The following is an 18,829-nucleotide window of genomic DNA, read 5'->3' on the forward strand; positions in this document are numbered from 1 at the left end:
TTCCATACTACAGTCGTATTTTTTCGACATTCTGCACGATAATTCAAAAACTATGATGCATAGAAATAAATAAAAATCTGTTTTGGAATGTACAGGTGAAAACCTTTCATATGATATCCCACTTGATATAGTCACTCACTTCGAAAGTTGAAAATACTAATTATTAGTTCATGACCACAATTCAATTTTTTTTGTGTGGTCTAACCCTAAATTCACGGTTTTCAGATTTTTCCCTAAATATCAGCTATAAGATCTACCTACCTGCCAAATTTCATGATTCTAGGTCAACGGGAAGTACCCTGTAGGTTTCTTGACAGACAGACAGACAGACAACAAAGTGATCCTATAAGGGTTCCGTTTTTCCTTTTGAGGTACGGAACCCTAAAAAAAATATATAGTTATACGAGTAGTTATAAGAAAACATTGTATATAATAAAGGCTTAGTAATAATAATAATTAGGTTAACAATTACAAGTAGGTAGGTAATCCTAGTTAGAACTTGGCTTTAGACACACTGGCGTATGTCTTGAATCTTGATCAAGACAGACGTCGGTGTGTCCGCTAAGTTCTAATAGGACAAAAAATCTAATAAGAACGATTTTTACACAAAAGACAGAAAACTTACAAAATGAAGAGCGTTTGGCAACGGAAATAACGCTCATAACCAGTGGCGTGCACAGGATTTCAAGTCAGGGTATGCATTTAGGTATGAACTTATTTTCCGGCAGGTTTTAATGAAAAATAAGCATTGGATTTTTTTCAACGAGGGTAAGCCTCTATATGCCTCTACGAGCTGCACGCCACTGCTCATAACATATCAAAATGGCGAAAAAATACGAACTATAGTACCTACCTTCAGTGGGCGAGCTGCCTCGCACTTGGCCGGTTTTTTCTCACAATCCATCCTTATAAAACTTTAAAAATATTAAATAGTAGGTAAGTACAAACTACAAACTAGGTCTAAATGATAAAGTTATGTTATTTCTTTTTTTTTTTTTTTTTTTTATTACAATAAAACTTAAAGCTAGTCTTATCTAATTACTATATAAATCATGACCGCGTGGAATGGTGCCAAGAATACTGGCTGCATTTCCGCGCTGGACAGCCAGGCTGATCCGTTGCGCAAAAAATGAGCCAGCCATGTTATTTCTTGCTTTAAATACGAGTACATCTACATTTCGTTCCACTTTTACTCGAAAAGTCTAAATAAGCACATTTCTAGCCAAAAATTAAAGTTGCGGCAGCGGCCATTTGTACAAATATATTCGAAAATCCTTTCAAATAGTCCCGCCTCGCTACTTAAACTGATTTTTATAGGCCATAAAGGCGTGTTCACATGGTACAAGGGATGTATTGAACGGTTTATGTCGTTTGGCATGCTGGATTCGAGATCTTGGACGCTGTCCATATTACTTTCAGTTAGGCAGCTTTAATTTTACTTGAATGTTTTTTTTCGTATTGCTTCTCTGTTGAAAAGTTTTGCATGTCATGCTATGCCTAGGATTGTTTCTGGATTTTGTATGCAAGTGTTTTGTATGATAAAGATGGCAATCTTTACCCTCTGTGGTTTTAAGTAATAGTAGGTACCTAAAGCTCATTTTACACTACGGGATATAAATTATGTTAAGTACCTACCTATAGTCCGGTCCAAATAGACATTCAAGGTTACAATAATTCGTATAGGGCTAAAAATTAGTACAAATGTTGCAAAATGGCGTGATTTTTTGCATGGATATAGTTTAAGACCCGTAGGGCGATTGTCTAAAACCTGCATCAATCATTATTACAATCTCAATTGTTCTAATGAATATGTGCGATTCTTGTTGCAACAATGCATTGTGGCCAATAATGAGCGAGCATTAACCAATCAGACATGATTGCGATCGTGACATTGTAGCTGTCAAACAACCGCGGTAGGGCCACAGGTGAGTAACCGGAAAATCAAAGAGTTCCCACGGGATTGTGAAAACCCTAAATCCACGCGGACAAAGGCGCGGGCATCGGCTAGTATATTATAATACACTGTACTTCTTATTTCGCTTCATAAAACATTAATGACATAAAGACGTTGCTAATAGGATATTTTCCTTATAAGAAAAATATTATACTTACCTAATAAGCTTTTTAAATCCCCTTGAAATAAAAATACATAGAATAGTACAAAGAGAAAAAAAGGCAAGTACTCAGTAGATACATAAGAGAAAATACTCTTCCATAAGGCTTTATATTCGTTGTTGAGGTATTATTATTTAAGTATGTTTAACTTGAAAAAATAATCTAATATAAGAAAATGTGAACTTAATGAAAATTGTTCTGATAAAGTCAAACTAGTTACCAACCCAGTGGTTTTAACCTATTAAATCCTAACCCTCTAACAAATAAACCTGGAATAGCGGTGGAATAGTTATACTATGTTTTGTCTTTTTCCTTCAAATGCCAAATTACTGATGACAGAGAAAGACAAAACAGAGTATAACTATTCCACCGCTATTCTAGATTTATTTGTTAGAGGGTAAGAGTTCATACTAACTTGCATACTACGCACAATATTTTTAATGGCACGGTACAAGAACTCTACAAGAAAAAACTGAATCTAATGAAAGTCGCCGTATAGACAAACTCGTTAGGTACCAACCCTATATAATATATAAGTCCATATTAACCTGCAGATTACACACAATATTGGTAATGGCACGGTACAAAAACTCTACAAGAAAAAAGAAAACCTAATAAAAATCGTTACCAACCCTATAGATTCCTAAGAGTCTACTAACTTGCAGACCATGCAAAATATCGTCTATGTTAAGCCTACAACAGCTCTACATGAAAAAATGAACCTAATAAAAATCGCTCTGACATAGACAAAATCGTTACTAGCACTATACTGTCTTAAGAGTGCATACTAACTTGCACACTTCACAAAATATTGATACAAGAACTCTACAAAAAAAAAAGCGAATCTAATAAAAGTCGCTGATATAGACAAAATCGTTACCAACCCCAATATAAGTCCATATTAACTTGTAGATTACAAGAAATATTGGTAATGGCACGGTACAAAAACTCTACAAGAAAAAAGAAAACCTATTAAAATTCGTTACCAACCCTATAGATTCCTAAGAGTCTACTAACTTGCAGACCATGCAAAATATCGTCTATGTTAAGCCTACAACAGCTCTACATGAAAAAATGAACCTAATAAAAATCGCTCTGACATAGACAAAATCGTTACTAGCACTATACTGTCTTAAGAGTGCATACTAACTTGCACACTTAACAAAATATTGATACAAGAACTCTACAAGAAAAAAGCGAATCTAATAAAAGTCGCTGGCTGATATAGACAAAATCGTTACCAACCCCAATATAAGTCCATATTAACTTGTAGATTACACGAAATATTGGTAATGGCACGGTACAAAAACTCTACAAGACAAAAGAAAACCTAAAAAAAAAATCGTTACCAACCCTATAGAGTCTTAAGAGTCCACTAACTTGCAGACTACACAAAATATCGGTTAAGGCAACCCTACTTGTAATAATTCACGTGAGAAAACCAACAGAATAGCTTCGTTAAGAGCTCTGAAGGGCCTCTCGACTCCGCATTGTGCTGATGTCAGACCTTCAAGCACTCGCCAAAATGTTAATGAGACATAACCTATATGGATGACCATCGATCCGATTTGTCAAGATCGATACAATCGGTAATAATTAAGATTTAACACGTCTTTGTTCTGGTATCGGTACTCTTATTGGAATAAGAAATTCTAAGACACTTATGACTGTCATAATTTTTTAACTCGTTTAAGACATGGTACACCTCGAGAAGAGCCCTACTAGGTGGACGGACGACATCAAGCGAGTCGCAGGGAGCTGCTGGATTCATGCGGCGCAAGACCGTGGCGTGAGGAAGTCCTTACAAGAGACCTGTCCGGACGTCTTTCGGTTGCTGATGATGATGACACCTCGAGATAGTCTGCCAATCGTCACTGGGCCAGCGTGGAGGGCTAAGCCTATCTCGTTCTGAGACTCCTCTCATGGGTCTCCACCCGTGCTCAGTAGTGAACCGGCGATGGATTGATAATAATAAAGAGAGCTCAAGATAAAGCTGTCTTCGTCAACCGATACAAGTCCACAGCTGGGCATAGGTATCTTGTAGGGACTTCCATACGTCGCGGTCTTGCACAGCGCCGCCTGAATCCAGCAGTTCTCTGCGACCCGTTTGATGTCGTCTGTCTACCTAGTGGGGAAAAAACAAAATTGAGGCTACTTTTAGCTAGGTTTGCACTCGTCCATAGTAGCTTAGGTAGGCGGGTGCAAACCTAGCTTTGTTGCTGTCTGTACACTGATGAATATTCCTAAATTTTTAAACGAAAACCGGCCAAGTGCGAGTCAGGCTCGCGCAGTGAGGGTTCCGTACTACAGTCGTATTTTTTCGACAGTTTGCACGATAATTCAAAAACTATGATGCATAAAAATAAATAAAAATCTGTTTTAGAATGTACAAGTGAAGACCTTTCATATGATACCCCACTTGATATAGTCACTCACTTCGAAAGTTGAAAATACTAATTATTAGTTCATGACCACAATTTTTTTTTAGTGTGATCTAACCCTAAATTCACGGTTTTCAGATTTTTCCCCAAATGTCAGCTATAAGATGTACCTACCTGCCAAATTTCATGATTCTAGGTCAACGGGAAGTGCTTGGAATTAAAATGTAGGTCTAATAGGGTATTGGACAGTGGACTGTTGTAATAAAAACCGGCCAAGTGCGAATCAGGCTCTCGCACCTGATGAATAACGTTTACAAAACGCTCTAACGTTTACAAACAGAATTCCAGATTGTAATTTACGTGAACATAATACCTTCATTTACCACGTCGCGTCAATCATAGTGACAATCTGACAGTATATTAGAGATAATTAAACGAAAATAACTTATCCAACATACCAGAATTCCTTATAATTACTGGTATCCTGTATCTTATAATGAAATAATTAATACACCAAATTAATGATCAAGGATTAATTTACGCAATAAGCTGATGTAGGGATTAATTTAATGTTTATTTTAAAGCGTGACGTTAATAATTAATTGTTTAAAAATGAATAAAAATCATGATTTCTTTTTAAATTATTCTCTTTAGTAATGAATTCTAGCCCCATAAACTACCGCTATACAAAAAATCACTTCATTTTTAAGGTACCGTACCCCAAAAGGAAAAACGGCAACCTTATAGGATCACTTTGTTGTCTTTGTGTCTGTCGGTCTGTCAAGAAACCTACAGGGTACTTCCCGTCGACCTAGAATCATGAAATTTGGCAGGTAAGTAGGTCTTATAGCAGAATTCGGGGGAAAATCTGAAAAACGTGAATTTGTGGTTACATCACACAAAAAAAATTAAATTGTGGTCATGAAATTAGTATTTTCAGTTCGAAGTAAGATAACTATATCAAGTGGGATATCACATGAAAAGGCTTCACCTGTGCATTCTAAAACGGATTTTTATTTATTTTTATGCATCATAGTTTTTGAATTATTGTGCAAAATGTTGAAAAAATACGACTGTAGTACGGAACGCTCGGTGCGCCAGCCTGACTCGCACTTGGCCAGTTTTTATTACTACAGTCCACTGTCCAAGACCCTAATAGACCAACATTTTAATTCCTAGCAATCAATCATGTTTGCATAATGTACCGTATTAGAACAAATACATGCAACCTACAGAGGTCCAATGCCAAACCTCCGTTTGTTGAGTGACTCGGAGCTGTCTGTTGACCCTCTGACCTCACAATCTCACGCCGTCTTAGGACCATTTCAAACATCACTATTGTCCGGGATTTCTACATGAGAAATGACAATAGCAACCATGGCTATAACAGTTGTGGTAGCAAAACTACCTATCTATGTACCTACACGATTTCTCGTGCCTTCTAACCAAATTCGAATATCAGGTGGACTATAACATTCTTCAAACCGAATTTCGGCCATGGCCATGAATCTCAATGTGTCAGATAACTACCCAAGAGATATTAATTATAATATTGACCATTAGCACAAGTTCTATTTTCTCCATCTAAAAGTGCGAAGCGATGGCTCAGGTGGTCTACATAGCCTAGATAGTATATTTAGGTGAGTCTGATAACTATATAATGTTATATATCGGATAATCCACTTTAATTTCATTGCCCTTACAATATCCGATTAACCAATTTCCCTACAATATTTGCATTATAAATTGTAATTAGATACAATAACTAGGTAGGTACCTAACACAGATGAGTTTCTCTCATCTGTGGTAGGTAATAATAAAATTGCTAACGCACTTTCTAATTTAAACTGTAAACATAAAACTGCTAAAAAACATTAGATACCTAACTAGATAAAGTACATTCATTGTAATTTTTCTCTACCTCTAATAATAACGGTATGTCTTCTGCTGTCCATTAGAACGGTAGATGCAACTACAAACGTTTAATATAAAAAAAATGAACTTTAATCTTTTCAAAGTCGGACTAGACACCATCACGATACGAATGCATAGTTAGGAACCCGCCCGTTTAAATTGACGCGATAAAAAATAAATTAAAATATGTAACCAGTGCAGTCTGATGATATCGATACTTACGTAGCTATTGTACTCTCAGATGTGGTAGACCCTAATTGCGGCTCTTTTGTTATACAAAATGAGGTGTTAACTCTTCTATTAAATAATAAGTGGTTCGATGCTAGTAAAGAATTGATTCGCCCGGTGTCAGATACGAAATTAGTTGCTGTAGGTACATGTTGTTTAGATATAATTATGTATAGATAAGACGCATGTTGTGGCTAATTCCGTTGTACACAAACTCTAAACTAAACTAAAATGACACGTCTAAATCTATTGCTATCCCTTTCATAATGATGCTTGCGGAAAAGGATGCACTAAATTTAGATTAGTTTAGTGATTGTGTACAAGAGAATCTGCCCCATTGTTTATTATTGATGCATATAAGCTTGAAGACCAAAGTCTTCGAACATTGCGTGTTGCCAGTGATGACATATGGATCTGAGATATGGTCGCTAACTATGAGCCTCATAAGAAAGCTCGGAGCCACTCACCGGCCAATGGTGAGAGCTATGCTTGGAGTTTCTCTACGTGATCAAATCAGAAAGGAGGAGATCCGTAGTAGAACTAGAGTAACCGACATAGCTCAACGAGTTGCGAAACTGAAGTGGCGACGGAAGTTGCCGTTGGAAGACGGACGACATCAGACGAGTCGCAGGGAGAGACCGTGGCGTGTGGAAGTCCCTACAAGATACCTATGTCCAGCAATGGACGTCTATCGGTTGATGATGATGATGATGATGATGAAGACGCATATTATTCCAAGCTGTCATATCCTAGTGGTTAAGACGTCCGTCTTCTTATCGGGTTCGGTGTTCAATATCGGGCACGCACCTCTAACTTTCCAGAGTTATGTGCGTTAAATATACCTATCGCTTGCTTTAACGGTGATGGAAAACAACGTTATGACACCTGCGTGTCTGAGAGTTCTCCATAATGTTCTCAAAGGTGTATGAATGTGTACAATCCACATTTCGCCGGCGTGGTAGACAAAGGCAAAACCCTTCTCATTCTGAGAGGAGATCCGTGCTTGTTAGTGAGCTCGCGATGGGTTGATCAATAATTGATCATGACGAAGACGTGTATATAAAACTAGCTTATGCTCACGACTTTGTCCGCGTGACTACACAAATTTCAAACCCCTATTTCACCCTCTTAGGGGTTGACTTTTCAAAATCCTTTCTTTTTCTGATGCCTACGTCGTAATAGCATGCCAAATTTCAGCCCGATCCGTCCAGTAGTTTGAGCTGTGCGTTGATAGATCAGTCAGTTTTTCCTGTTATATATTTAGATTGCGTTTGTTTGTTGCAGATAAAATAGAAGAAAACCTCGTATGGCCGAAGAAGAACGTCCAACTGAAGCGTCATCGTACGCTTTGTGGACACTACACAATGTTTGGTTCAAAAACTCGAACAAACGTTTGCAGAAGTCTGACGTAAAATACACATTAGCAAATGTAAATGAAAATGCTGATAACAATAAGGATACAGAAGACAGTGAGGTTACTGGTGAAGATAATAATAATCATGAAGATCGTGTTATAGCAGATGAAAGCATAAGTTATAGTGACTATCACGATGATGAAGAGATCAGGAAAAATGTGTGGAGTGATATCGATGATGAATTATACATAGCCGATCTTGTAAAGGTTAGGACTTCAGATGAAGTGGATCGCGTCAAACGTGATACTAGTGGTTCTAGTGTTAGTGATTTCAGAGAAGAGGTTGTGAATAGTGATAAGTTAGATAAGTACGAGATGTGGGACTTGGAGCCCACGGACCTTACGGAGTGTGATTGTCTTGGACCCCCTCCAGAGTTCCTGCTTCCGCCACCGCCTCGGCCGCCATTCCTGCAAGCCGATTATTATTGTGGGGACGACCCAATACCGGATTTGGAGACTTGCGATACGGAACCAGTAAGTTTTTTTTTTAAATAGAGATAGCGAGCAAATGAGCAGGCGGGTTACCTGATGTTAAGTGATTACCGCCGCCCATGAACATTTGTAGCACCAGAGGAACCACCGATGCGTTGCCAGCCTTTAAGGAATTTGTTGGTCCGCCCCTTGAATAACCCCATGTTGTAATCTAGTGGGAACACCGCCGTTGGGAGTTGGTTCCGCAGTTTGCATGTGCGTGGAAAGAAGGATCTGGCACAGCGGACAGGTGTTGTTTCGGATTGACTATGCTGCGTAGGCCCTACTGGCCGCTACAGCGTCACCGGGGGGGTTGGCGAGCGCGAAGCTCCGCTTGGGGGTGAGCCATAGGGCTCGAAGAAATAATTCGAGAGGTCGGGTAGCAACGTCCTCCTAAGGGCGCCTCCTGTGAGGCTGGGACCACGGCTTAGGATAACGTTGGTATGGGTGGAGTTGTTGGACTACTGGTTAGTCCGTACGCCCCCGAGGCCGTTGCGTAAGTCCACGTCCGGGTGACGTTAGAAATCGGGGACCTCGTCTTCGCCGGCGAAGACGCTGTGATGAGGTTGTATTGTGTAGCCCTACAAGATAGGGAGCATTGTCGGTCATGATTTGATCGTCGCGATCGTTAAGGACGTGCTTAGGGCGTCTTTTATCGGGGGGGACAGCGGACAGGGCAGTTTTCTTATTTAAGTACGTGTATAGTACGTGACAGGTCGAAATAGCAATAGAGGAGGGAATGCCACGCACACCCGCACAGCATCCGCGCTAACCCGGTGCGAGCGAGCGCGGGTGGCGTAGGTACCTACGGGTGTGCGGGGCGTGCCCTCATACCCCGATTGCCATCTCAAACTGTCGCAGACTATACCTACCCACTCTTAACTACTTATTTACATTGCTATCTGGGAACTAAAAATCTGGCTAAGTAGGTATCTAAGATAATATTATGATTTACAAAGTCACTAGTTACTAACAATATCTGAAGTTAGAAAACAATATAGTTCATTAAGTATTTAACTATTCAATTCGAAAATTCGGTTGTTTGTTTGGTGCAATTATTTACCTGAAGTAGGTACCTATCACACAAAGATAATATATTCATATCAAAATTATAAAACAAATGAGCAGCTGTAGAAATATAAAAACATCTTAATTAAGTACGCCATTCTTTGCAAACGAAAATTATTATTCTTCTAGTTGTAATGTTTAAATTTAGTTATTTCGTAAAACGAATACAGTACGCTTAGTACGAGATCTTATGTCTCACCAACGTTGAAAGTATTCGAATGTAAAAAACGCTTCAGCGTTATAGTAAACTAGATCTTATTTGATTACATATCTATGGTCAGCGCTCCAAGCGGAAATGGCATTGCCTTTTTGACTTTAATTGTGTTTCGACTCTCGAATTCTAGCAATGTTGGTGAGACGTAAAATCTTATACTAAGTGTACAGAATATTTTCGGTTGCATTAAAATAGCGGCACAGGTATAACTAAATAAGTGTGTTGCAAATACAAATGCAAACTCTAATTAGAAGGCCACTTCATTCCTCCAAACGGTCCACTTGGAAAAGCTTACATACCTACCTAAATAGAAAAACACAAAGTGTTTTAGCATTCATAAATTCAAATTTAGTCACGTTTCATATTTGATTATTTATTTGCGTTTCTATTTTTAAAAAGCTTTGTTGGTATTGTTTTCATCAAAACGATTAAAATTTTCAGTGAATAGACATCATATTCATAACCCACTATATTTAGAAACTATTTTTAGTCGCCATATCGCAGTTTACTGGTATTTTCTAAAATTTTAGAAATGGAGCTATCTGTTAGTCGCAAATCATCATCACCATTAAAATTATCTAGTCCATTGCCAGCCTGATCGGGTTTCCCTCGGCTAAGTATGGCAGATATTACACACCTTTGAGAAAGAACATTGTAAAGACACTCGAGCATGCAGGTTTCGTCACGATGTTTTTGTTCACCGTTAGAGCAAGTGATATTTAATTGCTGACTCTGAAAAGTTACAGGTCGGAGAAGGGCCGAAATCGAACCCCAAACACTCCGACGTCACTTTTCACATTATTTTAAGTTCAGTTTTATGCATTAAAATGTAGTAAACAAAGACAATTTTTCCAACCATAATTAGAGAAAATACTTTTACTCAACTGGCGTGTCAAAAATCGTGACGAATCGACAAAGTAAATACAGTTATCTTGAGTTTTGTCCTAAAAACGGTAATGACCACACAACCCGATCTGCCTTATCGCTTTTAGTAAATATTTGACATATGCGAGTCATAATGAATTTGTGGCGACATAGCTTTTATCTTTAGATCTCAGTTTTTATGATGTTCTAGTTAAAGGTAGATTTTAATAACGGGACTTTACAGAAAGGTTTAATCCCCTTTCAAGACACGGGTCTGCCCACGAAATTCAAATTTAATTTGGTTTTCACAATTTGTAAACTAATGCGACAAAGTAGACTTATGACATTCAAATTTCGCCCCTAGCAATATTATCTTCACAGGTTGATATAAAAATCTTTACTTGAAAGTGTCCAGTGTAAGAAATTAGTCAAAATAATGACCAATTTGTGAGTAGCTCACGTCAAACTCATTATTTTGACTAATTTCTTAAAATTTAGGTTTTTTTTTAAATCCCATGGTAATCTATTTACCACCAGATTTTATTTGTACCAGATTTTGTAATAATCGGTTAAATTAATGAGCCATGAAAAGGTAGCAGACAGACGGACACAAATTTTCGCATTTTGTACCGCAAATATTAGTATGGATTTATTTCATGTTTGTCAGATTAAAACTCATACCCAGATGTTTATGTTAGTCTCTCATCATTATCCTTTTTCCTTTGTCAATAAGCCGCACCTTAAAATTCCAAGTTTTTACGACCCTCAGCTTTATATAGAAGTCTTGCTTACCCAGCTCATGGTTTACTGTTGACTTTGTATTATGGGACTTGAGAGTAACGGTTTATATAGACTTGGATTTCGTAAGTACGTGTAATGCTAACACTGATACGGGCTTTCTATTTGCTTCCCTCATTACTTCGTTATTGCTAAAGAATGTGAGCTCGTGAAGGTGTAATAGCCTAGTGGTTAATATCCATCCGCCTTTTAATTCGGGTTCGATCCCGGACACGCACCTCTAACTTTTCTGAGCTATGTGCGTTTTAAGCAAATTCAAGTTGGGTCAAACTCCTAGATACTCATTAAAAGCAATGTTAATTGGTGATTTCAGTTATCTCAATATTTAAATAGCCCTTCTATTTTTACAGACTGTATTAACGTGTGTTTGTTGATGTTTCTTGCTAAGTGCAGCATCAGTTTTCCCCTTCAATTATAATATGGGCAATTCTAAATAAAAAGTTATTAGTAGAACACCTTGTAAGCGTAGACTGCGAAAAAATTGTATTCTACGTATCGATTTGTAGGTACATAAGCAAACCCATTGAACCTTTTAAGTCCTACCACCTACTGCGTTTTTCCTCATAAACATAATAGTTCTAAAAAGGTACGCTCTAACGTCTTAATCAAACAAGTAGGGAGGTATACGATACGAAAACCACAAGAATTTCACGCAGCTTACAAAGCAGAGATAAAAAGCTTTGAAATTAGTGATTCGTTTCACGCATAATTTATTGAGGAGATTATAAAAAGTCCACTCATATTTTTTGCAGTAGCAGATAAAAACTTTATTGGTTCGAGCTCCAAGAATGATAATGAAGTCTGAAATTAAAATCCAAGTAATCTGGTAAGTTGAATAACTTTTAGCGAGCTGTGAAGATATGAATTTGCAAATACAGATTGGCTCTAAGAAAAACTGAGTGTGAAGAGACGACGAAGTTTTTACCAATGGTGCAAAAGTGACGAAAAACATAATATTACCTTAGTTGAACTAACATTCTATTTAACGTTTTTTGAGTAAAGTATCAAATTTTGCCCCATTAATAAAATGACAAATAATAATTTACTTAATTAATGGACCAAGATTTTTAAAGTGGCGTTGCGTTTACAACAATTATAAAATTCAAGTAATTTGACTATTATTTGCTGACTGATTTATTTCCCATTAAAAAAGAGATTTCAACACTGATCCAATCCAGTAACCAAATCAAGAGAAGTCGAGGGACACCTAGTCATAATGATAAGTACATAGTTTAAAATACAATAAAAAATGCCTTGTAAAGTAAACAACCGCTTAAAATTATCGCTAAGAATCACATAGAAATAATAATATATTTGTCTTAGGTTATTGAATAGCCAAAAAGTTGAAAGAGACATACGAAAAAATAAGTTGACTAACTGCATTGAAATTTGAATCAGCTTAGCTTAAAGTATTTAGACTCCGACTAAGAAAGTAAGAAAGGATTTTTAGATTTTTTTTTTAAAAACAAAAGGAGCTAATTATAAGTAAGTAAAACCAATGTACTCTTACCAAAATAAAAACTGGTGAAGATTTGTAATATTTTTTTTAATCCATACTAATCCATACTAATATTATAAATGCGAAAGTGTGTCTGTCTGTCTGCTAGCTTTTCACGGCCCATGCGTTAACCCGTTTTTGACGAAATTTGGTACAGAGATAGCTTGCATTCCGGGGACATAGGCTACTTTTTATCCCAGAAAATAAAAGAGTTTCCACGGGAATTTTAAAAACCTAAACTCACGCGGACGAAGTCGTGGGCATCACCTAGTATTTTATATAAATGACGTGTCAGTAGGTAGGTACTCAGTTGGTATCTGCTTTTAAGGATTTTGAAATTAAGAAGGAAAATAATAGGTGTTGATTCGCCGTTGAGTCACAGTTATTAAGAACTCTATAGGGTGGTCTCAATCAGGCTGTAACTTGTAGGTAGGTAGAGCGGCCACCGTTTATTGAGACGTTCGGTGGTGAAGGGATCATAAATTGCACTTCATTAACTTGTTAAATTTTTATTCGATTTTTATTCTCGACAGTTTCTTGGAAATTTTTGTTTTGATGTGTTAATCGGTTGGGTATTTTGTGTGATTAATGTACTAGCTTCTGTCTGTGGTTTTATGCTCTGAATTCATCATTAACTAGCTGATGCCTGCGACCTTGTCCGCGTGGAATTAGGTTTTTTAAAAATACCGTCGGAACTCTTTGATTTTCCGGGATAAAAAGTAGCCTATGTGAATGTCACTCAGGTCTTTATCTATACCCATGCAAAAAATCACGTCAATCCGTAGCACCGTTGCGACGTGATTGTAGGACAAACGAACAAACCAACAAACAAACAAACACACTTTTGCATTTATAATAGGGGAAGAGATTTTCATCAATGCATAAGTCTTGACAAAAGAGTCGCCATACTAAATCTTACTTTTGTCATGACAGTTAACGCATAGAGCAAATTATGGCAAGTCCTTTCTCAAAATGTGTGCACATACCCAGTGGCGTGCAGCTCATAGAAGCATAAACGCACTGCTTACCCTCATTATAATAAATCAATGCTTAATTTTCAGTATAACCTGCCGTAAAATAAGTTCATACCTAAATGCATACCCTGGCTTAAACTCCTGTGCACGCCACTGCAGATACCATAACTTTGAATTGGTATCTCTGTTGTCATGACTAACAATTGCATTCCTGAGGTTCCAGTGCCAACCCTTGACCCCTTAGTAAAAAACCGGCCAAGTGCGAGTCAGACTCGCGCACTGAGGGTTCCGTACTACAATCGTATTTTATCGACATTTTGCACGATAAATCAAAAACTATTATGCCTAAAAATAATAAAAAATAAAAAAAGATATAGAAAATAGTTTCATATTTGTGCCTTTTGGGGTGGAGACCATGGGTTCGTGGGGCGAGGATGCTAGATCCTTTTTTAAGGACCTTTCATCCCGTCTCGCAGAATCCACGGGGGACCGGAGGGCTGGCAGTTACCTCGGTCAGCATATTAGTCTGGCCATTCAACGAGGTAACGCTGCCAGCATTCTGGGCACCCTGCCTCGTTGCGGTGGTTTAGATGATATTTTCGATTTGTAATTTTTATGTTCTAGAATAAGTTTGGTATTTTTGTTTTTGTATTTTCATTTGCATTAAAAATAATTAAATTAAAATAATAAAAATCTGTTTTAGAATGTACAAGTAAAGCCCTTTCATATCATACCACACTTGGTATATTAATCTTATATATTTGAAAGTTGAAAATAGCAATATTTGCTCATGAACACATTTTAATTTTTTTCTGGTGATGTAACCACAAATTCACGGTTTTTAGATTTTCCTCCTCATGTCTACTAGAAGACCCACTTTCCTGCCAAATTTCATGATTCTAGGTCAACGGGAAGTACCCTACCTAGGTTTCTTGACAGACAGACAGACAACAAAGTGATCCTATAAGGGTTCCGTTTTTCATTTTGAGGTACGGAACCCTAAAAACCACATGTACCTTAGCAGCAGTTCATTATTAAATATTATAATATTATGTATCACTAACTACGGACTTTGTTTATTTTAGTTCCCTTAATTGTTTGAGATGAGGGTGCAGGAATTATTTATGCGCATAATATTAGGTGTACAATTGAATGTACCCTTTTTTTTGAAAGCCGTATGAAACGCCATGACTCGTAGTTTGGCTGTCTATTTTTCATCTTCTGTGTTGTATTTTTTTTTAATATTCATGTCTAACTACATGGTTAGTAACATGCACCTCAATGTTTGTGCGTGACCACCACTAAGCCAGATTATCCAGCTTTATTGCTGTTCTAGACTTACTTGATTAAAATAGGTTCACTATTTTAATTTTTTTATTCAGATACAAGTTAGCCCTTGACTGCATTCTCACCTGCTAGGTGATTCTCTAACTCAGTGTCTAACACTAAATTATAGCCATCGAGGTTGGTTAGTTCTACATTGCTGCTTCACTGAGTGATATTAAAATATTTTTTCGTAGAAAACCTTCAACGGATTAAAAAATGAGCTCCGTGCCTATCATTGTTAGAAACTGAGTTAGCGGATCACCCTGCTGGTAAGTGACGATGCAGTCTAGCCTGGAAGGGGGTATGGCAGTTTTTTTAATAAACCCATGCCCCTTTGGTTTCTACACGGCATCGTATCGGAACGCTAAGTCACTTGGTGGCACGGCTTTGCCAGTAGGGTGGTAACTGGCCACGGCCGAGCCTCCCACAAAACCAAGTTTTGTCAGAATACTAGTAATACTTGGCTAATTTTATACTAAACCTAGATGCTGCTCGCGTCTTCGTGCGCATGGTTTTAATTTTCTTATATCCCGTGAGAACTCCTTGATTTTCCGTTTTAAAAAGTAGCCTATGCTCGTATCCAAGATGTTAGCTATCTCTGTACCATGTGGATTTAAATATTTTAAAAATCCCGTGAGAATTATTTGATGTTACGGGACAAAATGTGTCCTATGTCTATTGTCCATCCCCGGGGTGTAAGCTAACTCTGTACTTTTCATCAAAAGCGGTTGAATAGATGCGCCGTGTAATAGACAGACATATACACTTTTGCATTTATAATGGATGTGGTGATTCTATGGTACATTATTTATTATCTTACTGCAACTTAAATTGTTATTGATCTGTTACAAAACCATCATACTTTTGTATCTACATAATTATATCCATCTAATCTTCAAATTCCTTAAATTCTCAATATCCAAAATGTTTGCTTTTCAGTATCAACCTTGAGTGCCGGAGCAAAATTTTATATCTGTATCAGCTACCTTAAAACTTTACCTTATTTATATGCAAATAGAACTCAAATTCTATTACCGTTTTGGCCGTCAGTTGCACCGGATCGATCATATTTAAACTTTTACCGTCGGAACTTTGTAACTAAACTTGTTGGTTGTCGGAAATTGACTTTCGTGATTTTCTGATCTGTTTAATAAATTAATGCTTGTGAAACTATTTCCACAAACCTTCTAATGAGCTAAGTAGACACGCTAACAGATTTTACTTAGTTTTGGGTGTAATCTTTCATGACGATCATGAATATGGTGTTGAGTTTGAACATTATGAAAGGCTGTTGATTTATATTTGTACTAGGTTATGCTCCCGACTTCGTTAGGGTGGACTACACAAATTTCAAACCCCCATTTCACCCCCTTATGGGTTTAAATTTCGAAAATCCTTTCTTAATAGCTATCTGCATCCCAATTTTCAGCCCGATCCGTCCAGTAGTTTGAGCTGTGCGTTGATAGATCAGTCAGTCAGTCAGTCAGTCATCTTTTCCTTTTATATATTTAGATAGTCTCAGCTTATTGTCAGAGGTGATTGCGTGCACTGCACTGAAGCTGCCAAATTAGGCGGTAAACCTGCTGAATCAAGTAGTTAGTTAGATACCTAGCTCTAATAATATTATAGGTGAAAATAAGTAATCAAAATCAGGTCGTTTTACTTGTTCTGAAGCCACTTAAATCAGTATTTCACATAGTTTTCATGGAGAAAACTGAGCAGATATGTCAAACAATAGAGAATCATAAAAATGAAATAAAACTATCGAGACGATTTATGAAAGAATCCAAATAAATATTAATATAGACACAAATACACTATGAAGAAGATCTACCGATCAGAAATAGCAAAATAAACTAATTCTGTTGTACCTAATTTAATGAAAAAAATAATTCCATTGAAATTGCGTCCGTAAAAACAATACAGTCTCAATGTCAACAATTTCAGTTATGAGCAAACATAATAGGTCTATTTTAATTTCATAGCCGTATTTTATTTTTATACGTCCCGTAAAAAGCTTTTTTATTCCCTTTATACGGGATTGTTTTAATTCCGATAAAAAGTCCATTTCCGAGCGAAGTTTTGGGGCAACGATAATCATAATTTATGAAAAGTTCCGACGGACGGAGGCCAAATTAATTAAAACCTTTTCAATTCCTCATTTTTTTCACGTTTTAATTATTAAAGAGGGGCATTGACAAATAGCTACCGTCTTGAGATCGATGGTCCGATAAATAGGGCAGCCATAAAGTAAATCAGATGGAGACAGGGATGGTGGAATTAATCGCCATTGGCACTGGAATTTGGGGTTTACAGGAATCTATTATGCCATTCCTTACTTGCCTTACTTATTTCTACTTACTTCGTGTTACTTATTTCTTTTCAATAATCTTTGGGTAATGGATTGCCTAAAATTTGCTACTAATGCCCATGTAATGCCCTTAAGTTTGATCATTGATTTTTTTTTAATTAGCAACATAGATAATGTGGCTAATTCCTTTGTACACAATCTCTAAACTAAACTAAAATATCACGTCTAAATCTATTGCTATCCCTTTCATAATGTTGCTTGCGGAAAAGGAAAGCACTAGATTTAGACCTGTTAATTTAGTTTAGTTTAGAGATTGTGTACTAGAGAATCGGCCCCATTGTTTAACAAATCTAATTTAGACACAGCAAAAAACTACGAAGGTTTAAAAAGTGTGTCATTCCGTCTACTTATTAATAGTGCTTCTATTAACAATTTACATTTAGAATTTTATAGAAGCACTTATTACATTATACATTTAATACAAAAATGGGGATCGTTACAATTTTTTAATATAATAGAATTTTAGCTTATATTTTAAATATATTAATATGTTAGATAACTAGAGGGCATTCCAAACCCGTGGTAAATTATTTTGACCTTTGAAAAGCACTTGTAAAAGTCTATTTAAATAAAAATACATTCTATTCTATATTGTTGTCACTACAAAAATTATTAGGCTGAGTCATAGTTCAATGAAATACCTCATTAGTACTCAGTAAAAGAAAAAATAGAACTACTCAATTCAGATCTGCAATTACTATTTTTATGCTTTTTTAATCGCTCTCCTTTAAATGTAAATGTACCGTATTTTTATCAGGTTAGGCATTAAGTTTAAATAGCAGAGTCTACAGATTTCTCAATAAATATTCTTCAGCTTTTTTATTTGCAGTAAATTCTAAAGGTACAACTGTGCTGTATTGTCAATACCCTCCCACAAGTCGAAATACCATGACCACCCTACCGGTAGGCACGACCGGAGAATTTTGAATATTGTCCTTCCGTAGATTTCCCGATATTGTTGTTTAAGATCCACGTGAGATATCCGTCGATAAATCGTCTCTGCCCCGATGACGGATTCGTCTGCAGATAGTTGGACATTTTGACAAATCGACGTCCCTTTTTTCCAGCTTAATTCTCTTGGGCCCATGTTCTGATATTTATCTGTTTTTATGGGAGCCCGATACAATGACCATCTTGGGAATGTGCATTTGTCCTCAGATAAGATTTGTCTCAAGAAAAATGTATGAAATATT

General features: G+C 36.9%; 1 protein-coding gene across 8 annotated transcripts in view; it reads left to right on the top strand.

The window, feature by feature from the left end:
• The window catches only part of pxb, a 251,761-nt gene that overhangs the window by 189,412 nt on the left and 43,520 nt on the right, over nucleotides 1-18,829 (top strand). For all 8 annotated transcript variants that reach the window (XM_069504610.1, XM_069504611.1, XM_069504614.1 and 5 more), the window contains one exon: nucleotides 7,923-8,526. In XM_069504610.1, the coding sequence (XP_069360711.1) occupies nucleotides 7,945-8,526 (582 nt within the window). In that variant the 5' untranslated portion in view covers nucleotides 7,923-7,944. The remainder of the gene's footprint in view (nucleotides 1-7,922; nucleotides 8,527-18,829) is intronic.

The sequence above is a fragment of the Maniola hyperantus genome, chromosome 18, assembly GCF_902806685.2.
Source record: "Maniola hyperantus chromosome 18, iAphHyp1.2, whole genome shotgun sequence".
Lineage (NCBI taxonomy): Eukaryota > Metazoa > Arthropoda > Insecta > Lepidoptera > Nymphalidae > Maniola > Maniola hyperantus.